The sequence below is a fragment of the Hylobates moloch genome, unplaced genomic scaffold, assembly GCF_009828535.3.
Source record: "Hylobates moloch isolate HMO894 unplaced genomic scaffold, HMol_V3 SCAFFOLD_3, whole genome shotgun sequence".
Lineage (NCBI taxonomy): Eukaryota > Metazoa > Chordata > Mammalia > Primates > Hylobatidae > Hylobates > Hylobates moloch.
The window spans coordinates 147,034,375-147,059,216 of record NW_026652278.1 but is presented as its reverse complement, the minus strand read 5'-3'; the positions used below and the strand labels follow the sequence as shown (position 1 = coordinate 147,059,216).

General features: G+C 38.2%; 1 protein-coding gene across 1 annotated transcript in view; it reads left to right on the top strand.

Moving 5' to 3' along the window:
- The window catches only part of CTSO (cathepsin O), a 29,874-nt gene extending 7,802 nt beyond the window's left edge, over nt 1–22,072 (top strand). The window contains exons 2-8 of the mRNA XM_032148626.2: nt 3,076–3,184; nt 3,885–4,024; nt 6,757–6,924; nt 8,849–8,970; nt 16,493–16,656; nt 17,766–17,858; nt 20,123–22,072. Of these exons, the coding sequence (XP_032004517.1) occupies nt 3,076–3,184; nt 3,885–4,024; nt 6,757–6,924; nt 8,849–8,970; nt 16,493–16,656; nt 17,766–17,858; nt 20,123–20,157 (831 nt within the window). The 3' untranslated portion in view covers nt 20,158–22,072. The remainder of the gene's footprint in view (nt 1–3,075; nt 3,185–3,884; nt 4,025–6,756; nt 6,925–8,848; nt 8,971–16,492; nt 16,657–17,765; nt 17,859–20,122) is intronic.
- Nucleotides 22,073–24,842: the final 2,770 nt, after the last annotated feature.

Below are 24,842 nucleotides of genomic sequence, written 5' to 3'. Positions count from 1 at the left end.
TAAAATACATTCCTAGAATTAGATTTTTTTAATTAAACAATTTGTGTAATTTTAAGGATCTTGAAAGGGCGTACCAGTCTATACCTCATGTGCGTGCGTGTGTGTGTGTGTGTGGTGTGTGTGTGTGTGTGTGTGGTATATTCCTTTTTTGTTCTGTTAATATGATGTATCATACTGACGATTGATTTTGAAATTTTAAACCAACCTAACATTTCTAAATAAACTTCACTTGGTCACAATGTATTGTCCTTTACATATATTGTTAGATTTGATTTGCTATTTTGTTAAGGATTTTGTATCTACAGCATATTTATGAGGGATACTGGTATGTAGTTCTATTTTATTTAGATATATTTTTCTGGTTTAGAATCAGGGTAAAACTGGTCTTATTTAAGTTGCAGCTTAGTCCCTTCTTCTTGATTTTCTCAAAGGATAATATTGGTATTACTTCTTTCTTCATTGTATAAAGTTCACCAAAAAGCCACCTGGGCCTGAAGTTTGCTTTGTGAGTCAGTTTTCACTTACAAATTTAATGCCTTTAGCTAATAAAAGGCTGCTCAAGTTTTCTATTTCTCCTTTCTTTTTTTTTTTTTTTTTTTTTGGAGACAGAGTCTCGCTCTGTCGCCCAGGCTGGAGTGCAGTGGCGCAATCTCGGCTCACTGCAAGCTCCGCCTACCGGGTTCACGCCATTCTCCTGCCTCAGCCTCTCCGAGTAGCTGGGACTACAGGCGCTCGCCACTACGCCCGGCTAATTTTTTGTATTCTTAGTAGAGACGGGGTTTCACCGTGGTCTCGATCTCCTGACCTCGTGATCCGCCCGCCTCGGCCTCCCGAAGTGCTGGGATTACAAGCGTGAGCCACCGCGCCCGGCCTATTTCTCCTTTCATCTTTGGCAATCTGTGCCTTTCAAAAAGTTTGTCCATTTTGTACAGTTTGTCAAGTTACTGTCATAAAGTTGTCAAAATATTGTTCTTCTAATGTCTAAAGCATCTGTAATCATGGCTCTTCTTTCATTCCTAATATTGGTAAATTGGTTATTCATGTCTACCCATTCTATTTATTTATTTATTCATTTTGAGTTGGAGGCTCACTCTGTCGTCCAGGCTGGAGTCCAGTGGTGTGATCTCGGCTCACTGCAACCTCCGCCTCTGGGTTCAAGCAATTCTCCTGCCTCAGCCCCCTGAGTAGCTGAGATGACAGGCATGCCACCATCACGCCCGGGTAATTTTTGTATTTTTAGTAGAGACAGGGTTTCACCATGTTGGCCAGGCTGGTCTCGAACTCCTGACCTCAGGTGATCCACCCACTTCGGCCTCCCAAAGTGCTGGGATTACAGGCATGAGCCACTGAGCTCCAGCCTTTTTTTTTTTTTTTTTTTTTTTTTAAATGAATCACAGGAGCAATTCCTGTGAATGAAAAGGGAGAGGTCCAGGTAGAGCTGTCTGATTGCAATGTAATTCTGCCCCTAAGTGAAGGAAAAAGGGAAGGAAGGTTGGGGAAGAATTCCATGCTGTCTCACAGTCCAAGGAAAGTTTGGTTTGGCAAGGCCATCAGTGAGTGACTAATCAAAAACCAGCTATCAGGGGAGTCCCATTTGTCCCCCAAATAGCAAGCCTTAGTACTCAGTCATGAGCTAGGTGCAGCCCATAAGAACTGTGGCTTCCCTTGGTGTGATCATGGAGATTCAACTAGCAGCAACTAAACTCCCTATAAAAAGAAGGCTGGGAGGCACATTCTCATGGCTGCCACATTCTCTCCTGTGCGTTCTTAACATCCTACATTCTTAGTGCCTTCCTGACTACTCCAGCTCATAAAGATGGCCAGGCAGTACTTACTGATTGAATGAATCCTCTGAATTCCTTAGCAGTTAATAGTCTCTGGCTTATATTTGTCATTTGCCATATACAGAATTACTTTATATTCTAGTTCTATTTTTACATTTATATATCCAGGTTATATTGAAAGCCTTGCTTCATCAAGATTATTTTTAAGTACCTCAAAAACTTTATGAATTTGTTGATTAGCAATCTTCCTAGGTATGCACAAAAGGAAAAAAAATAAGATTATGACAACTTCCAGCAATAATTTACCTAAAAATAAACAGCTTAAAGTTATTAAGGGCATGATATGGAAAATGTCACTTATCTATTTATTCAACAACAAACACTTATCAAGGATCTATTGTGTGCCAGGCATGTACTAAGTGAGGATATCACGGTAAAGAATAAGATATATAAGCAGTCATCATTTTGCTTATAGGTTTTTGATACAGACACACAATAAACACATAAGTACATAGACAAATATGTAGAAGCACTAGGGTTGGAAAGGTACCAAATGATAGCCCCCTGAAATTTTATTTATTCTATGTAATTGGTTAGTATTATGAAATTGAAGCATATTTATGTATAAAAGATAAGCTTAAGATAAATTATCACAAAATTCAAAGTTGAGAAATCAGTAAATAATGGTCACATTTCCCCTCCAGATAGAGAAACCAGGCTATCTTCTTCAAATATTTCCAGAATTGCATCTGTCACAGAGCCTTTGTACCCTACATGAGATAAAGATATCTATAAAGCTTTAATAGAATCAGATTGATTTATTAATTTATTTACTTAGTCTGTTTTTCATGCTTCATTACTTAGTTCCGGGAAACACAGAGGTGAAGAGGTCATATTCCATATTCATAATTGTTTAACCACATGAGTGAATGTCTATAGGTGACAATTTGCTTCTAGTATCTAGTGTTTATTTGCAGTCTATTTCTTTTTTCCCACTATGTCAGTACTTTAACAGCTGTGTATGGAATGCTTGCAACAAGCCTGGTGATGGGGAATTATAAATGAATAAAATACACTTTTCTCAGCCTCAAAAAATGTCTGAAATTAGATAATAATTCTAATAGAAAATGTTTATGAATCTCCTATGGGTATCTTATACAACTTTACATTGTAGTCTGAAGGAAATCAACCTTTAACTTTATAATTGAAAAATATCTCCAAGTTAGTTATACACAGTTTACTTTGGAAAACTGACATAGTGGATATGAAATAGTTTTTGTTTTTCTTCTAGGAAAGTCTTAATAGACATCGATACTTGAATTCTTTATTTCCCAGTGAAAACTCCACCGCCTTCTATGGAATAAATCAGTTTTCCTATTTGTTTCCTGAAGAGTTTAAAGGTATGGTCAGATGGTGCTATTTGAGTGATTTCCTGATTTTAATTTGCTTGCTTAACTTTTGATAAATATTTCATTGTAAATCTAATATATTGAGTAATAGTTAACATGTATTAACTATTTATCTACTAAGTATCAGGCATGTACCATGTGCTCACATAAGAAAATAAATTCCTGGCCACTCTCTTCTAATTACTGCTTAAGAAATGAATATTATAATTATGCACATTTCCATGTGGCTATGAAGGATAATTGTCTAATCACTTCTGCAGTTTTCTAGTGCTATTTCTGTTCAGGACACACATGGTTCCATGAGTTATGCTAGAACAAATGATGTCAATTATACTTATTTTTATTATTGTCCTGGTTCTATCAAACAAGCCATTTTATGTGTCAACTCCAGCCTTATTGTAGGAATTCTCTTTTGTAGTTTTTAATGAATGCATTTTATGTTATAGAAAAGCACAAAGGAAAATCTAAAATAGCAGGTCTACTAGAAGACTCTGTTTCTTCTTTAAAAGTTCCTCCCAAAGAATCTCAAGGATATAATATAATATAATATTGGTTGTCTTTTAATATAATATTGATTGTCTCCCTATAATATAATATTGATTGTCTTTATATATAACATATATATGATATATATAATATAATATATTGTAATATAATATTGGTTGTCTTTTCATTTTATGTTTCTACTCAGCCATTTATTTAAGAAGCAAACCTTCCAAGTTTCCCAGATACTCAGCAGAAGTACATATGTCCATCCCCAATGTGTCTTTGCCGTTAAAATTTGACTGGAGGGACAAGCATGTTGTGACACAAGTGAGAAACCAGCAGATGGTAAGTTTAAATCCCTCTTCTTTTCTAATCATCTAAGCATTGAAAGGCAGCTTTGAGGTCAAGTTTAATCAAACTTATAATGGAACCATCATTTCTCTAGGAAAATCACATCTCAGTCATCCAAAAATGACAATGAAAAGAGAATCTCTGGAGGAATGAGAGGCAAATGTCAAAGCCCTGACTTTTATTTCTGAAGATAAACCTTCTTTGCCGTGTCCTCTTGCTAATTGCCATTGCCACCACCACAATAACTCAGGGATACTTCCCAGTAGCTCTATCACCGATACCAAGCTTTCTGTACACTAGCAGATGGAAAGCTGGAGAAGGTAAACATGAGCACTAAAGGCTTAAATGGTTAAGAAAAAAAAGTGAAAAAGTAAAATGAAAATGGATAAATTTACCAACAGCGTGGCCACATCTCCTGGGTTCTCAAGCCTCATCTTGCAAGCTCTATTAGAAAATCTGCCCCCATCTTCACAGGATCATATACCTTTGAATCTGTGAGCCTTAAAATATAGTTAGTAGTCAGTTCAGCCATAACGTGACACATACATTCCAGAAAATCACCACCTTTGCAGAATTGAGCAGTAGCATGACAGGGATTATGGGAGAAATAAGGTTAGGTCACGCTACCTAGGAACTTAGTCAATGACATATTTTTTGAAAGACAGAAAACTAATAAACACAGTAGCACAGTTTTACACATGTTTACTGATTAAGAAATATGTAAGTACTGCAATAAATATAGCAATTTACCTTGAAAAGAGACTCCAAGTGTGCTGAGGACGTGGGAGTTGGCAGGGCAGCAGCTTGTGAGTTATTCTAAAGTGGTGGAAGGAGTTGCCTTTGAAATAGGAAGGAAAGTGGTAAGAGCAGATGTGGGTGGGTGTGACCTGTAATGCATGTAGTGAACCCATCTAGCTGGCAGACGTTTGAGGGGTGTGTGCATACTTTGCTGACCTTCTCTACCCATCTGCTCCCCCCACTGTTGGCATAGGGAATGCCTGCCAACTAGGGAAAGTCAAACCCCTAACCAGAGGGGATAGTCTCAGTTTGTCTGCAGTGGAAAGCTCAACAGATCATTCAGCCTTCCCTTGTATGTAAAGTGTTTTGGTGCCAGTTGTTTCTCAGTCAATGTGTAGTTAGAATGATTTTTGCTTCTCAGATTCTAAATTTATTTTTGTACATTAAGTTTTTACCACCATATCATTTGCTTTATTATTGGATTTGTAATAACATGTGAATTAGACATAAATCGAATCCTTTCAAAAATTGTCCACAGTGTATTAAAGAGGGAACTTTTACTTGGAGATCTTTAATTAAAGGAGTATACGAGAGACTTTTCTTTTTTTAAGCAGGCACTGCTCTTGTGGCTTGACTAAAACTGGCTAAGCTGGCTATAGGGGTGGTGTTAGCAGCCTGTTACGTTTTCTCTTTTTTTTTTTTTTGAGACGGAGTCTCACTCTATCACCCAGGCTGGAGTGCAGTAATGCAATCTTGGCTCACTGCAACCTCCACCTCCCAGTTTCAAACGATTCTCCTGCCTCAGCCTCCTGAGTAGCTGGGATTACAAGTGTGCGCCACCATGCCCAGCTAATTTTTGTGTTTTTAGTAGAAACAGGGTTTCACCATGTTGGTCAGGCAGGTCTTGAACTCCTGACCTCATGATCCGCCTGCCTTGGCCTCCCAAAGTGCTGGGATTACAGATGTGAGCCACCCTGTGTTCACCTTTGTCAAAGTTTGGAGACCCTGCTGTATAGTCACTTAGTGAGTGTTTTTACTATGCCATAGGCGCTAGAGATATAACCTTTAAAAGGGCACTTAAAGCCATAAGGTTGCTCAAAACAACTCGGCAAAGATATCCAATTGTCATTCTTTGTTTTTTTTTTTTTGGTCTAACTCTGCCACACATGGCCCTCCAGTTATGTTAGTTTCATCCAATCTCAAATCCTACTCTTATCTGCCTTTTCTGTGGATCCTTCTTCCTTTTACGTGATCCTAATTTCATTCCCTCTGTCTCCTCTCTTTCTTTCAGGACTAGTTCTTTTATTCTTTTGTTCTAGTTTGTTAAGTAAAAGCAAGTTAATAGATCCACTATAAGCATGATTGGCAGCCGATACTGGAGTAATGACTAATATGGGTTTATATCCTTAGGATATTTCATGTGCATCCACTATAAGCATACTTAATAGGGCATCTTTGTAGCCTAAAAAGTAATTCATTAATATTTATTAATTCTCTTATCTCCATCAAATAATGAGCACGACATACATCTTTCCCCTCCTCACCCTTAGGATGGAAGTGGTATATGACCATGGAAGCAGAGTGTCCTAAGAAAAGCAAGGGAGATGGAAGGATGGGGTGGGAGTCAGCACACACTCTCCAGCAGAAAAGCCACTTACAAAGAGAAGTCACATATTCAGTGAACTGAATAGTCTTTTAGAAGATCATCAGTTAGCCCAAGTATTTCCTGTGTCTCTAAAAATTCACTTTTATCTTGCATTGCCAAACTTAGAATAGTAATAATGCTGACAACATGAACTAATAATTAAATGATGCTCAAAAGAGACTTTTGGTTTTCTCTTTTTTTTCAATTTAAAAATCTAGAGGATAGGCATATATATTTCCAGAATCTGGAAACCTTACTTGATTTGATAACTTGTTACATTTAGAGATGTTGGTAAGTTGATTTAAACCCTATAAATACCACCCCTTTTTCTATTTTTAAACAGTGTGGAGGATGCTGGGCCTTCAGCGTGGTGGGGGCAGTGGAATCTGCATATGCAATAAAAGGGAAGCCCCTGGAAGACCTAAGTGTCCAGCAGGTCATTGACTGTTCGTATAATAATTATGGCTGCAATGGAGGCTCTACTCTCAATGCTTTGAACTGGTTAAACAAGGTGACTAGTCTCTCAGCCTCTTAAACTCTTTATTTCCTTTTTTGCTTGTTTACTGTGTGTTCAAAATTCAAACAGTTTGTTCGCATATATTAAATAATGTTTCCACATTTGGAAATGTAGGTGATCAAAGCATGAAGTAATTAATCAGAATATTTAAAAATGAATCACTTCTAGGCAAAGCAGTTGTCAAGAAATCAAAAGGGGAAAAATCTGAAGTCTGTCTTCAGAGAAATATTTTTATTTATTTCTTAACATTTCTTAATATATACATGCTTTTTGCAGATCTGAATATCTCATAATGTCCCAGAAAGATGAGAATATATGATTTTTTTTATTTTCATAGAATTTCTGAATGTTAAGGTTAAAAGGAACATTAGAGACTAATTTTTTAGCTATTTATTTATTTATTTATTTATTTATTTATTTATTTATTTATTTTTGAGACAGAGTGTCACTCTGTCACCCAGGCTGGAGTACAGTGGCGCAATCTTGGCTCACTGCAACCTCCGCCTCCCGTGTTCAAGCAATTCTGCTGCCTCAGTCTCCGGAGTAGCTGAGAACTGCAGGTGCCCACCACCATGCCTGGCTAATTTTTTTTTTTTTTTTTTTTTTTTTTTTTGCCGTTGTTGTTGTTGTTGTTGTTTTAGTAGAGATGTGGTTTCACCATATTGGCCAGGCTGATCTTGATCTCCTGACCTTGTGATCCACCCGCCTCAGCCTCCCAAATTGCTGGGATTACAGGCATCAGCCACCGCACCCAGCCTGTAGCTCTTTTTATAGATGAAGAAATGAAGCCTGAGAGGTGAGATCATGTTGCCAAGTCAGTAGCTGAGCCGGAGTTGTACCTTCAATCCCCAGCCTCTCACAGTAGGGCTTTGCTCAGTATACTGCAGTGTCCCTCAGTGTTCTTAGGACTTGCCCTGACAGTGTCCCATATCTGATATCAACTGCATGAAATTTGCCAATGAGCGTGCTATTAGGTTCTGTAAAACATCATCAAATCAGAGTTCCCCAAACCTGAATTCTCTTCCATTATCCATTGGTTGCATTTTTAATCACGTATTCCAGGAGATGCTCTGTACACACTGTAGACAGCAATGAATTATGAGTCTCCTCCCTTTCATTAGCCTAGCATTCAAAAAGGGAGGATTTTGTACAGATAACTGTGAAGCATTTGACACATGCTATATGAATGGCATAAAAGTGAAGTGATAGAAAGAATGCTTGGCTTAACCATTGCCTACGTATAAACCACTGGATGGACTCTGAAAGACTTGGCAGAACGAGAAGCACTGGGAGGAAAGTGAGCTGCTCTATAGCACCGTCAGGAGAAAGATGACAAGACTGTTATTAAATCCATGGAGGATCTACAAAAGGATGCTGTAAGATAAAGAGAAGTAAGGGAGAAGGAAAGATATTGACTCCAAATGTCTAGACTATCCACAGCAAGCACCTAAAGATTTAATTTATAATATTAAAAACCCAAAGTATAGGCTGGGCACAATGCCTCACGCCTATAATCCCAATATTTTGGGAGGCCAAGGCAGGTGGATTTCTTGAGTCCAGGAGTTTAAGACCAGCCTGGGCAACAGAGTGAGACCCCATCTTTACAAAAAATACAAAAAATTAGCCTGGCGTGGTGGCTCATACCTGCAGTCATAGCTACTGGGGAGATGGAGGTGGGATGATCACTGGAGCCCAGGAGGTGGAGGTTGCAGTGAGACAAGATCGAGCCACTGCACTCCAGCCTGAGCAACAGAACAAGACTCTGTCTCAAAAAAGAAAAAGAAAAACAAAAGAACGCAAAGTATATCCACATGATGAAGGTGTGTGAAATTGAACCTGTTTTGACACAGTGAAGTAAGTTCTATTTGATTTATAAAACAATTGACAGTAAACATTTTTGGTGATTGTTTTCTTTTAGATGCAAGTAAAACTGGTGAAAGATTCAGAATATCCTTTTAAAGCACAAAATGGTCTGTGCCATTACTTTTCGGGTTCACATTCTGGATTTTCAATCAAAGGTTATTCTGCGTATGACTTCAGGTAAAGATCTTACTGTATTATGTTTTTCTTTATATATTTTTAATTTGTGATCTATTAACTATTTAGTTAATAATTCGATTGAAGGCATCGCTGCATACTCTTAATCGTTGTAAAACCTACTTTTTACTAGAAAGAGTAGCAATTACAATGAAATGTTGTAAATGTTGTTTCTTAATTATAATCTACTTATTTTTCCAAGTGTCATTACAATAGAAATGAAAAATTTAAATTCTGTTTAATATACAATTTATATTTATATTTATTTGTTATATTTTATATTCTATTTATTATACTTATAAATTATTAGTGCATAATTTATATTTATATATACCACCTTCATCTTATCAAATTTAGGTGTTATATTATCATTAGCATATTTCAATCTTAATGGTGAGTCCATCCAGAATTGCTTTGTATGGACTGTGCAGCTAATATCACTCAGGCTACATATCAGGAAGCATATTTTGAACATCTTCTATGTTCTTTGCATTTTTCAAGACATCAGCCACTTGAAAAATATAACACAAAACTTCAGATTAGAAACAAGAGGGAAGCGTATACTACTGAAGATAAATTATGTAGCATACACTATAAGCATGATGGGAATGTAGGGATAGATAAAGACAGGCTGAGGAAAAGGACTTGTGTTGGAATTGAAGAGTAGGATAACTATGGATAGTTTTGGAGGAAACAATCATTAAAAATGCTTTTAAAACACACGAAAGACATAGAGCTGGCTGGAGACTCATCATGACCATTTGATAGCATGCAAAATAGGTGTTCATGGGGGAAAAGGACAAAGGAAGACCCAACCAACTCCTGGCTTCATTAAGAAAATATATGATGAGAACTTTGCAGTCCTTTGAAACAGAGAAAACAGGAACTAAATTAAATTTGGATAAGGTAACAGAATCCCCTATGACTTAGTGGTCCTGAATATAAAAGAATCCCTTGATCCAGATGGTATCTACCCATGGGATCTGAAAGAAATCAAGGGTGAAATTGCATCCTTGAACAAAATGTACCCGTTTAAATGAGCATAAGTGTGCCAGAGAACTGGCAGCTTGTCAACACAGCTCTGGTCTGCAACAAGGGTCCTCAGGGTGACACTAGGAACCATATACCAGACAGCCTTAATTCCACAGCTGGCAGGCTACATAGGATTTATAGTAAAATGTGCAGGGTCACTAAGTACCGTGGTCAACGTCTCCTTTGGGGGTAAAGGTAATGTGCTTTCTAAAATGAGAAAGTATGCCCTATAAACTGTGATTTCCTTGAGAGTATAAGGGAAGGACGTGTACAAGAAAAAACTAGATTTACAAAATATCATTAAAAGGGATTAAGGGAATCTCTTGTCATGGTAGGAAATTGAAAAAAAATTTAACAAGAAGCAAAAGAATCATAGGCATTAGTCTGAATTAAGGGAAAGAGAGAATGCAGGAGTTGTTGGCATTGGGCCTTTGATTAGGAAGGAAGAGGTCCCAATCAAAATCTCTTGTTTATATTGAAGATTAAACTCTAACAGTACAATGCTAAGCTGATAGCATTTGACTGCAAGAAGATCTTTCTTTGATTGATTTATTCATTCAAATATCTACTGATTTTTTTTTTAAGTTCTGGGGATTTGGCAGAGAACAAAACACACAAAAACCTTGCCCTCATTAGTAATTGAGACAGACAATCCACAAAATATAAAAATACATATGGCATGTTAGCTGTAATAATTTCCAAAGAGAACAAAAGAAAGCAGTGAGAAGAAGAGGAAAGATCTGGTAGTAGGGGGAGTGTACAATTTGAGAAAGGGTTGCCTGGCAGGGCCTCACTCACTGAAAAGGTTATGTTCAAGTGAAGACTTGAAGAAGTGCGTGGACTTAACCACGCAGATATCTGAGGGAACATGGTTCCAAGCAGAGAGGCTGTAAATGCAAAGATCGTGAGGCAAAAACATGTCTGGCATGTTAGAACAATGATGAAGCCACTGTGGCTGTAGTGTGGAGAAGAAAGACAAGACTAGTAGGAGATGAGGTCATACTGTCCCTGTATTAGTCTGCTTTTATGCTGCTGATAAAGACATACCCAAGACACAGAAGAAAAAGAGGTTTAATTGGACTTACAGTTCCACTTGGCTGAGGAGGCTTCAGAATCATGGTGGGAGGCAAAAGGCACTTCTTACATGGCAGCAGCAAGAGAAAATGAGGAAGAAGCAAAAGCGGAATCCCCTGATAAAACCATCAGATCTTGTGAGACTTATTCACTATCATGAGAATAGCATGGGAAAGACCAGCCCCCATGAATTCAGTTACCTCCCCCTGGGTCCCTCCACAACATGTGGGAATTCTGGGAGATACAATTCAAGTTGAGACATGGGTGGGGACACAGCCAAACCATATCATTCCGTCCCTGGCCCCTCCAAATCTCATGTCCTCACATTTCAAAACCAATCATGCCTTGTCAACAGTCCCCCAAAGTCTTAACTCATTTCAGCATTAACCCGAAAGTCCACTGTCCAAAGTCTCATCTGAGAGAAGGCAAGTCCCTTCCGCCTATAAGCCTGTAAAATCAAAAGCAAGCTAATTACTTCCTAGATACAGTAGGGATACAGGTATTGGGTAAATACAGCCATTCCAAATGGGAGAAATTGGCCAAAACAAAGGAGTTACGGGGCCCATGGAACTCCAAAATCCAGCGGGCAGTCAAATTTTAAAGTTCCAAGATGATCTCCTTTGACTCCAGATCTCGCATCCAGGTCATGCTGATGCAAGATATGGGTTCCCATGGTCTTGGGCAGCTCTGTCTCTGTGCTTTGCAGGGTACAGCCTCTCTCCTGGCTGCTTTCATGGTCTGGCATTTTCTGCAGCTTTTCCAGGTGCATGGTGCAAGCCGTCAGTGGATCTACCATTCTGGGGTCTGGAGGACAGTGGCCCTCTTCTCACAGCTCCTGTGGGACCCTGTGTGGAGTCTCCAACCCCACATTTTTCTTCTGCACTGCCCTAGCAGAGGTTTTCCATGAGGACCCTGCTCCTGCAGCAAACTTTTGCCTGGGCATAGAGGCATTTCCGTACATCTTCTGAAATCTAGGTGGAGGTTCACTAATCTCAATTCTTGTCTTCTGTGTACCCACAGGCTCAACCCCAAATGGAAGCTGCCAAGGCCACAGCCTGAGCTCTATACTGGCCCCTTTGAGCCATGGCCAGATCATCTGAGACATAGGGCACTAAGTCCCTAGGCTGCACACAGCACAAGGACCCTGGCCTATCCCATGAAACCGATTTTTCCTTCTGGGCCTCCAAGCCTGTTATGGGAGGGGCTGCCATGAAGGTGTCTGACATAACCTGAAGACATTTTCCCCATGGTCTCGGGGATTGACATTAGGCTCCTTGCTACTTAGGCAAATTTCTGCAGCTGGCTTGAATGTCTCCTCAAAAAATGGGTTTTTCTTTTCTACTGCATCATCAGGCTGCAAATTTTCTGAACTTTTATGCTCTTTGTGTTTCCCTTTTAAAATGGAATGCTTTTAACAGCACCCAAGTCACCTTTTGAATGCTTTGCTGCTTAGAAATTTCTTCTGCCAGATACCCTAAATCATCTCTCTCAAGTTCAAAGTTCCACAAATCTCTAGTGCAGTGGCAAAATGCTGCCAGTCTATTTGCTAAAACATAACAAGAGTCACCTTTGCTCCATTTCCCACAAGTTTCTCATCTCCATCTGAAACCACCTCAGCCTGGACCTAATTATTGTTCATATCACTATTGGCATTTTGGGGAAAGCCATTTGACAAGTCTCTAGGAAGTTCCAAACTTTCCCCCATTTTCCTTTCTTCATCTGAGCCCTTGAAACTATTCCAACCGTCTGCCTATTACCCAGTTCCAAGGTCACTTCCACATTTTCAAGTATCTTTTCAGCAGTGCCCCACTCTACTGGTACCAATTTACTATGAGTCCATTTTCATGCTGCTGATAAAGACTGGGAAGAAAAAGAAGTTTAATTGGACTTACAGTTCCACATGTCTAGGGAGGCCTCAGAATCATGGTGGGAGGAGAAAGGCACTTCTTACATGGCAGCTACAAGAGGAATTGAGGAAGAAGCAAAAGTGGAAACCCCTGATAAAATCATCAGATCTCATGAGACTTATGCTCACGAGAACAGCACTGGAAAGACTGGCCCCCATGATTCAATTACCTCCCCCTGGGTTCCTCCCACAGCACATGGGAATTCTGGGAGATACAGTTCAATCTGAGACTTGGGTGGAGACACAGCCAAACCATATCAGTTGCCAAGCGGTAGCCTTAGAGCAGGGTATTAGGAGAATGGCCTTGGAGATGAGAGATGAGGGGTATGTATAGATTAATACCCCTCCCAGAGGGTAAAGCCCTACACAGTTTTTTATTGGAGAGGAGATAAGAGAGAAGGGAATCTAGGAGGATTCCTGGCCATTTGATCTGAATGACTGAAAAATAGAATTACCATTAATGAAACTTGAAAGTCTAAGACAGGAACAGATTTAGAAAGAAACAGCAAGAGTTCAGTTGGAACACCTAGGAAGTGATCCCAGGAAAGACTGGTGGTGGGGTTGGGAAATGAGAGAACCGGGGAAGCAGGGTTTCTTGATTAAACCAGTTAGTGCTGTGGCTAACCTCATGCTTAGTCTTGCTGGGGAACTCTGGCAGCCAGGGTAAAATGTACACTGCAGTGTCATCCCACCCAAGTTGATGATTGTCGTCTTCCCTGATTCATTAGTTGAGGGTGAAGCTGGGGATGGAGATGGGGACTGGGTGTGCTTTCCTGGCTCTAGGAGGAAAAGGGCTCAGGGAAAGTACTGCAGGATCTCATTGTTGCAAGTTGAGTGAGTGCATTGCAGTGGTGACAGCCTGAGGATGGGTGAAGGTCTTCCAAAGCGTTTGCTATAACTGGGCACAAGACCTGGTCCTTTGTACTCCAATAATATTATTTCCATGTAAGATGGATGCCTGAGACTCAGGGAGGGCCATACAGCTAGTAAACTTTGGAGTCGGATTAGAACTCCTATCTTTTCAACTCCAAAGCTTGTGGTTTTACCCCCAACACTATTGGTAATGTCATGCGGTCTTAGGTTTTCAGCCAAACACTCCTTAAAACATTGTACAGAACCTGAAAACACCTAAGAAGGGAAAAAAATCCTCTAAAATATAAAAACATAACCTAATTTTAAAGCAAAATGACCATTCCCACCCAAGGTTCTTCATGAATTTTTGTTTATCAGACCCCAGAAATTTCAGGACTCAAACTAGAATATGAGAATGACTATGTAAATAAACAAAAACTGTAGGAACCTACTACATATAACAATAGTCAGAAAAATTCAGACACAGTGTAACACACTGAATTCTAGGGAAGATGAGATGGAAATCTACATCATGAAGTGTCAGTAACAGGTCAGACTTGCCTTCATCGCCGCATCTTGATGACAATAAAATTTAGAAAAATTATTTGAAGACTGTAGGTTTTGGAAATTATTAATCTGTGAAATGAATAGTAAGCTCATGGAATCAATGTTTGTTAATATAGCCATTATCATAACAATGTACATGTTGATAGTAGTTCTATATTGGGTTAATAATGGAAATTAAAATGCTGTCTGGAGCATATTTGAACTCTCTAAAATCTTTCTGAAAGACAAATGATAGAAATGCCACTCAATTCTGGGGCCAAATGGAACATTTGCCTCTGCTTATGACTGAGACTTGTCCTTCTATTTCTTACTTCTAATCTTTGATATATTTTCTTCAGCTCTGGCCCAAATCAGGGATTACTACTAAATTGTTTCTTTGATTCTGCAATGTCAGTTACCCTTTGCATTCTAAAAATATTCCTTCTTCTTGATCTTTCTGCTTTTCTCCTGGTGTCCCTGAAACTGGATCTTTGATGAAATGAACTTCCAGTAATCCTTTGTTATCTTAAATTGATGGAGACAGCTATGTTCTGGTTGATAGAGAGATCATTATATATATCATGTTTAAATCACGAAATATGCTAAGAATTTTGATACAATAAGGTATACTTTATACACTAAATCCTATGGGGAACACAATTAGTTATTAGATAAGTTAGAAATGAGGTAAATAAATAATCCTTATTGTAAACTTGGTGTATAACATATGTGCCGGGCATGCTCCATAATTTATGTCTTGCAAAAGTGTATGCTATAATTTTATCCTTATATTGATTCTGCATGGTAGGTTGAATGGCTGCAGTGTATAGTTGGAATTTGAACCCAGGTGTGGGATAATTAAAAACCTATAACCTATCATGATGCCATTTAAAAATTTTACAATTTTACCTGCCTCAGGATAATCTTAATATGAACTGTTTTACAGTAACAAAAATTAGAAATATCTACTTATAGATCTCAAAAAGCAGATATTCATGTTAATAGGTAACATGAATAAATGTATAAAATGAATATATAGTTTCTATTTCAATCAATTCCATTATTATGCAGTCAACGTTTTGCTCCTCTGTGGACAAAATATTCCCTCTCAAGAAACTGGTCTCCAGCTGGTCGTCATGAAAGATTATTTACTTACTTATTAGTGGATTGTTACCACTAATCTGCCCATGGCTTGCTATAGCAGTCAACTATCCAATGTTATCTTAATAGCTTGAACTATTAGGAACTTGGTTTCAGCATCCTTCACCCACAAAGCTGACCTTTGAAAAATGTAAATAATGATTTGATCACTCACTTGTAAGATCAATGAAGGACAAATGTTGTATAATATGAGACTTTATGTCCATGTGTGAAAGCAATAATTGCGTATTTTACAGTCTTCACAGTTGAACACCTAGTTCTCCTGGCATCCTAACATTTCTTCTCTTTTTAAAATATTTGCTTAACATTTCTTCTATTGTATAATTATATTAGCCACTTTTGAGTAGCCCTTACCTATAATTTCTATATTTGACAATGACTAACATAAGTTAGTCTCTTGATTCTCATGGTGTGGCAGAGATGGCAAGGTATCTCCAAATATCTAGTCTTTCCACTTTCCTTAATAAAAGAAGCCCTATGTCTTAACTAATTTTCCAGCCAGCTACAGAACTCATTCCCCATCTTCCTTTAAGCTAGACTTAGCCATATGACTGAGTTCTGACCAATGAGATCCATGAAGATATACGTGGAAGTGTTGCGTGTTATTTCTGGGAAGTCTTCTCAACAGAGATGTACCACTTCTCCTTTCTATTTCCTGCTGTATTAAATATGTGTTAAATGGCTGGAGTCCCGGCAGCTGTCTTGGACCATGAATGGACCCTGAAAATGGAAATCTTTGAATAGCAGGACAACGATAGAGAAAGAGCTTGGGTTCCTGATATCCTGAAACCCTATCCCAGCCATAGACTACCGTTCTCTCAGACTTAGCTTCCATTGTTTAGGTCCTTTGTAACTGCAACCAAACCTACTCAGAATCATACACAGATTATATACATCATTGTATTTTTACCTTAAAAACTAAATTTTCTAACCAAATATTTCCTCTTTTGGTAGTAACCAAGAAGATGAAATGGCAAAAGCACTTCTTACCTTTGGCCCTTCGGTAGTCATAGTAGATGCAGTGAGCTGGCAAGATTATCTGGGAGGCATTATACAGCATCACTGCTCTAGCGGAGAAGCAAATCATGCAGTTCTCATAACTGGGTTTGATAAAACAGGTAAGTGCTGATAAGACTCAGTTGATTGCTTTCCAGCTTGGACGCTGACTGCAAAATGATCACCATCCTGTAGAACGTTGAAATTTGGTTCTGCTATGGCTAAGTCCTCATAAGACCTTCACAACTTCTCAACAATCTTATAGGTGTAAATGTGCCGAGACCAGCTCGGTCGTGGAGACCCTAACCCAGTGGCGCTAGAGGAATTAAAGACACACACACAGAAATACAGAGTATGGAGTAGGAAATCAGGGGTCTCACAGCCTTCAGAGCTGAGAGCCCTGAACAGAGCTTTACCCACATATTTATTGACAGCAAGCCTGGGATAAGCATTGTTTCTATAGATTATAGATTAACTAAAAGTATTCCCTATGGGAAATAAAGGGATGGGCTGAAATAAAGGGATGGGTCTGGCTAGTTATCTGCAGCAGGAGCATGTCCTTAAGGCACAGATCACTCATGTTATTGTTTGTGGCTTAAGAATGCCTTTAAGCAGTTTTCTGCCCAGGGTTCGGCCAGGTGTTCCTTGCCCTAATTCCAGTAAGCCCACAACCTTCCAGCGTGGGCATCATGGCCATCACGAACATGTCACAGTGCTGCAGAGATTTTGTTTATGGCCAGTTTTGGGTCCAGTTTATGGCCAGATTTTGGGGGACTGTTCCCAACATAAATGTCTTGTCAGATTCCACCTGTCAATTTTTGGGTGGATATCTTGTTAAAATGATGATAATTTTTATCGATATAAAACTGTATCTGGAGCATTTAGAATAATTGTTGGGAAAAGGTAAGTGCATATTATTTTATCATATCTAACAGTTCTTTGTTTCTTTTTCTGATTCCTTTGAAATTAGTGTTTGTTTTCATTTTATGCAGTCCCTGTATAAAGGGAAGTGAATTCAAACATATATTTCTACTGATTGGAGAGTGTCCATAAGTACTGCTCAGGTTTACTTAGTTAAAATAAAGTAGTTTAAGTTACCATTACATTACATTTTTAATCTTCTTCTCAGAACTACTATCCTTATCAAGAATCTAACTTAAAATAAAGAAACTTAAACATTCATAACAAATTTGAGTTTTCAGGATTTGTTACCATTTATGTTTCATTGCAGGAAGCACTCCATATTGGATTGTGCGGAATTCCTGGGGAAGTTCATGGGGAGTAGATGGTTATGCCCATGTCAAAATGGGAAGTAATGTTTGTGGTAAGTCATGAGTTTGTGTTTAAAACCTCAATATAAATATTAAGGAGATTATTTGAATATTTTAGAGTTACAATCTACTCAAACCACTTTAGCAGTAATAATTTTTGTCCTTTAACCAAATGATAAAAAAAAAAAGTGTTTTGCAAGAGGAACTGTTAAACATATTAGTATTTGAAAAAGGAAGAAGGACCTTAGTAAAAAATACATATTACATATGTATCTCAAAACATAAGATAAAGTAATAATTTACCAAGGTTAATTTCTTTAAAAATGAGATAAACACACAGCTTAGGAGACTGGACTCCTGCAGAAATGTCTTCTTGTTCCAAATTTACATTTCATAACTATAAATTTTTCTTAATTTGTGTATTATAATATCTGCTCAATGATTATCGAGAGTTTTTCTTTGTTTTAAAATATACGAAAACTAAGTATTAGTATTGTTTGTGATTTAATTTGCCCCTTGCCACCTACAAAATTCTAGCAAAACACCCACTAGAATTGAGAGGCTTAGGCAAATACCAAACATGCTTTTTTATTGAATGACAACTTTCTTTTTTTGAGATGGAGTCTTGCTCTGTCTCCCAGGCTGGAGTGCAATGGCGTGATCTCGGCTCACTGCAAGCTCCACCTCCTGGGTTCACACTCTTCTCCAGCCTCAGCCTCCTGAGTAGCTGGGACTACAGATGCCTGCCACCACACCTGGCTAAATTTTTGTTTTTGTATTTTTAGTAGAGACGAGGTTTCACCCTGTTAGCCAGGATGGTCTCAACTCCTGACCTCGTGATCTGCCCGCCTTGGCCTCCCAAAGTGCTGGGATTACAGACGTGAGCCACCGCACCCTGCCTGAATGACAACTTTTTAAATGAACCACCAACCAAACTAAAATAGCTAGTTAAGAATTTTAACCGTGTTATGAAACTATATTCAAACCTATATTCTAAAACTTTTGATCTAGAAATCAACATTTTCTGAATCAAGCTAGACCCAAACTAAGTTACATATTAGAGCAGTCATGTCATTTCTCATTATAATTTGTTCCAACATATATATAATTTTTTAAAAAATGCAGAATCTTTCAGATTATGAGACTGATTAAATACTTACAGAGAAATTTGAAAGTTTATGTTCAATGACAATTAACCAATCATTCCATAAGGCAGAATCCATAAGAGTTCATGAGTGATCTATTCTATCACTCTGATGAGACAGTTTTAATAAGTTATTCATTGAAAAAAGTCAACATCACAGAAATACATTGGCCAGAGCACTAGCAACCCCATCAGGCCTCCACTTTTCAGCATCACTGGGGACTCATACATCTTTGGAACTTGCAGATAAAGTACTGATGCTAATCATTGAACCCTTGCTGCTGAACATATATTATGTCCGACTGCAGCAGTGGTGGATCCTGGATTTGGGCTGAGGGGTGACTGCTTTCAAACCTCTTACAGGAGTGTTAAAATAACATATTCAAATATTGGTTCATAATTGCCTCAATTATAACTACATCCCTCACCACAACCTTTCTCCATCCCTCAGCTACTAAGGGTGAGTGGAGATAATTTCTGCTCTCTACCTGCTTTCATAATGTAAATCATTAAGGGCATGCCTGGTTAGTAATCATACAGGGATTCAAATTCTTCCTGAAAGTGAGTATTCCCTGAAAGTTACAATGATGTCATATTACTCTTATGAACAATGGTATAAGGCAGATAGTATTTCATAGCTGCAAGAGATTTCGAAGATATGGTTAGTTACAAAAAAAGCCAGTCTTCAGATAGGCTATTTATTGCTTTTGCCTTGATGTTGCAATCTGTGTTCTCGTGTGTAAAGAAAGCATAGCACACTTGTGATTTATTAAAGTTTTGCCCACATTCAAATTTTAGAATTTGAGTTATGAAATTGTATTTAAAATAATTTCTTAAGTTATTTTGCCTCTAAGAAATAATGTAGTAGTTTAATACAGCTTCCAGTTGCATTGATTTATTCAGTTAACAAGTAGTTTTTGTTGTGGATTTTTTAAATCTTTAAAATTATTTTAGTTTCTTAAAATGAAAATATTAGGCATACTTCTAATATGCCTAATCTCTTCTTATATCTGCCTTTGATGATACCATGTTTACATTGACAAGCTGTGATAAGTATTACATTATTTTCTTGGTAGATACTAACTCTTTCTGAACCCAAATGGAAAATTGCTTTTACAATTTCAAAAGCATCTAAAGAGGAGATAGACTAATAATTCCTTTTTTTTCCCTTAGGTATTGCAGATTCCGTTTCTTCTATATTTGTGTGACATGTTGGGCAGATCAAGAGACAGCTACAAAAATGAAGGTTTTCATAATGCAATGTAACATAGTACTTCAAAGTATTATTCAACTTCAAGTTTCAGCAACTACCTACAAAAGATTCTAAGGCCTAGTAGTATTTAAACTATGTTTCAGAATGTTCCCTTCTTGTCGAGAGATGGACAACCAAAGTCAGTGGGACGAACTCCAGCACAGAAGCCTGCGAGGAAGCCTATGGGATAGTTTCCTGCCCTGAGAGGAAATTCAGATTAGGAGATATTTTAGGACCCTGCAACTGGGGGAGGCTACTGTTTGTTTTTGTTTGCTTATTATTTATTTGTTTGTTTATTATGCGATATTTCAGGTGGGATCAAAGAGGTCATAAGAATTTATTTTCTTCTGTGGAGTATAATTACTAGCTTTAGATTACCCCTATACACAAGAATGGCCAACCTAAAATTATGTGTGCCTTGTACAGTTAGTTATATTAGCAGCCCTCTGAGACGGTATATCGGAAGGATTTGAAACACCAATTGCTTTACCCGAACAAATGGTGCTTACCCTTTGAACAGCAGAGTGACCACGTAGAAGGAAGGAAAAGGGCAAAATCCCTTCAGTTAAACTGAAATTAAATGAACAGTAAGGCAACTATGTAAGTAACTTCTATTAGCATCGCCTGAGAGACAAATTATTGTTTGATAATTTTCATTGTGAATAGGAATCCAATAGATCGTTTTTCTTACTTTGTTCTTTTTATACTACAGAATAATATTTTGTTCTCTAGTATATCAAAATACCAAAATATTATCTCATATTTTCTCCCTCTCTTTCTCTTACTCTTTACCAGGTTTTCCTGGTGGCTTGGCTTCCCTGACTAAAGAATTAAGTCTCATTTTTTACTTTCTATTTCTATTTTCTTACTACGTAGTTGGCTCCCTTTGTCTCTGTACCTTTACCAACATTAGGATCTCACCTCTTTCTTCCTCCCCTAATTCATAAGCACCACTTCTATCAAAGTCCCGTCTCTTAACCCTGGGTATCAATCAAACTGTGAGTTTTCCAGACTCTGTTTCCCAGTTTTCCCCTTAGCTTTCCTGGTCTCCCATCCAGACTGCTTCTTTGTGCATCTCTTTTTCTTTCCCTTGGCTCCCAGTCTTGATTCCTGTGATCACTCTTGCATCACTAATTGCACAAGTGATTTCAGGTGAAATTCGGATTGGCCTGCGTCCGCACAGTGATCAATAATCCTGTGTGCGTAGAAAGGACACTGTGTGCTGCTCATGACCTGCAACAGGAAAAAAGCCATTTCTTGTTAGCAGTGTAAGAACCTTAGAGCAAACCAGTTGACCTTCTGATTGAATATAAGCACAACCGTATTAAATGAGTCAATACAAGAAAATTATTTCTGATACTATGTATGTACATATTTCTTCTCTAAAATGTAACATTCTTTTCTAATGTATATGATCTAACAAAAATGAAACATGAAATGCAGTAGCAACCACTAAAAAAAAATTCAAGGACATCTAACTTTTTCTGTCACTTTTGCCCTTTGTTTATCCTTCCCTGTGATTAGATAAACAAAATAAAAAACAAAATGCTATATTTCTCTTCTTATGCCAATCAGAACCAATCCCAAAAGAATGTGTGTTGACTCAGGGTTAGAGTTATTTCAGGAAGACAGATATTGACCTTTTAACTGATAAATATTCTTATTATCCAGGAATGCCAGAAAAGAACTATGTCCTGCTTGTTTAGTTTGTATTCACTGACTTTCTATGTGATATAAATGCATTTGTAATACTCTTTTTCAAGTGCTAAAGGATTTCTAAAATTTCAGACTGATTAATATGTTTCTGCTGTTCTGGATTTTGATGACATTTACAATAAAACAACCTACATTTGACTTTGGTTTAAAAAGAACCTCTTCTTAAGTGTGTGGCTTACGTTTTGTCAACACGAATGTGCTTTATATTTACACTGTTTTCTCAGCTCTAAATTAATTTACCCAGCTTTTGGTTTTCTCCATAGGCACTTTAACCTCAGTGTTTCCAAAACTCCATTCATCATCCTCCCTAACTTCTCCCACCGCCCCCAACAAAAAGTTCCTTTACCTCCTAGAGCCTCTATTTTGGTTAACAGAATCAACCTTATGGAATCACCCAATCAATAAAATTAAGACAAATCCTAAACATTTAAGCAGGTCATCTACACCTTGGTAACCGATCAATGAATTACCTACCTCCTGTGGCTACTGTCATTTCTTAGTTGCATGTTCTTTAGTGTCATTTATCTCCATTATTCAGTAGCCTACTCATTATTCTCTATGTCCCTTAGTCCAGACCCAAAGTCTGGTGATTCAGATCGATGTTCTTATAGTCCATCTACTATATTTCCCCTGCATTTACATTTCTCAAAGACATTATCAGTTTTTCTGTTCACAGCCGTTCAAGGGCTCCCAATGCCTATATGATACTATGTGAGCTCTTTTAAGTGAGCTTTCATGAAGAAGCCCCTCTCTACCTTTTCAACCATGATTGCTGCTGTGCTGCATAGTTTGATCACTCTTATGCTGTGATCCAGCCATAACAAACTACTTGAAGTCAAAGCAACAGAATCCTCGCCTAATAATTAGAAGTCATAATGAAAGTCATCAACGTGTTTCTGGGTGTGGTTTCACAAAGATCTCAAAGTGAATTCTAAATTAGCCAACCTTACAGTGATTTTCTAACCCATTTAAAAGTTATAAAGTGGGTCATCAGCACTAGAAGCAAGTGCGACTGGGGAGGGTGGGAACTTGCAGTCTAAATTATTTTGATATTTACTTAAGAATGACTGATATATCCTTTGATAAAACTCTTGCAACTTCTAGCTTAGTCACACCAAGAAATATAGGTGTAAAGAACTAAATATAACTGTATAGTCTGTGATATGGTTTAGCTATGATATAGTTTAGCTATGATATGGTTTAGCTGTGTCTTAACCCAAATCTCACCTTGAATTGTAATAGTCCCCACTTGTCAAGGACAGGGCCAGGTGGAGATAATTGAATTATGAGGGTGGTTTCCCCCATACTGTTCTCATGGTACTGAATAAGTCTCACAAGATCTGATGGTTTTATACATGGGAGTTCCCCTGCACAAGCTCTCTTGCCTGCCACCATGTAAGACATGCTTTGCCTCTCCTTTGCTTTCCACCATGATTTTGAAGCCTCCCCAACCATGTGGAACTGTGAGTCCATTAAACCTCTTTCCTTTGTGACTTACCCAGTCTCAGGTATGTCTTTATTAGCAGCATAACAGCAGACTAATACAACAGGCTAAGAAGGGAATTACAGTATTGGCCAGGGTGATTGACCCGGACTGTGAAGATGAAATCAGTCTACTACTTCACAATGGAGGTAAGGAAGAGTAGGCATGGAACAGAGGAGATCCCTTAGGGTGTCTCTTAGTATTGCCATGCCCTGTGATTAATGTCAATGGGAAACTACAACAGCACAATCCTGACAGGACTACAAATGGCCCAGACACTTCAGGAATGAAGGTTTGGGTCACTCCACCAGGTAAAAAGCCACAACCTGCTGAGGTGCTTGCTGAAGGAAAAGAGAATAAGGAATGAGGGTAGTGGAATAAGGTAGTCATCAATAGCAGCTTCAGCCATGTGACCAGTTGCAGAAATGAGGATTGTAATTGTCATCAGTATTTCCTCCTTATTTTGTTGAGAACTTGTTTGCACATATATACACTTGTACTAAGAAAATATATTCATTTTATTTCCTTTATTTTTCCTTTATCATGTGATGTAAGATTTGTTGACTTCATATCAGCATTTAAGTGTTGTTAACTTTAGGTAATTGCATTTGGATTGGGGATTGGTACACTTCCAGTTGTACAAAGGATAGCTGTATTGTGTGAGGTGTAATTATGACCTTATTATTGGCTTTATTTGAAGATTGTGTGTGATTTCAGGACATGTGGATGAGTTCAAGTTGACAAAGTTCTGATGGTTAATATTGAGTGCCAACTTGATTAGATTGAAGGATACAAAGTATTGTTCCTGGATGTGTTTGTGAGGGTGTTGCCAAAGGAGATTAACTTTTGAGTCAATGGACTGGGAGAGGCAGACCCACCCTCGGCCTGGGTGGGCCCTGTCTAATCAGCTGCCAGTGTGAAAGCAGGCATGGAAAGAACAGACCTGCTGAGTTTTCTGGCCTCCATCTTTCTCCCATGCTGGAGGCTTCCTGCCCTAGAATATCAGACTCCAAGTTCTTCAACTTTTGGACTCTTGGACTTATATCAGTGATTTGCCAGGGGCTCTGGGGCCTTCAGCCACAGACTGAAGGCTACACTATTGGCTTCCCTACTTTTGAGGTTTTGGAACTCGGACTGGCTTCCTGGCTTGCAGACCTATTGTGGGACATCACCTTGTGATTGTGTAAGTCAATACTCCTTAATAAACTCCCCTTCATATATATACATCGATCCTGTTAGTTTTGTCCCTTTGGAGACTCTTGACTAATACAGTCTATTAAAATAATGATAAGCATTGACAAACAACATTTACACCAATATTCTAAGGCACTTTGGTGACAGAACATCTATTAACATATTTTTTTCCTGAGAAATAGCAAAGCTTATAAAATAAGTACTTTTATCCCCAGATGGATAGGAAACTAGGCTTCAACTGGTGATTG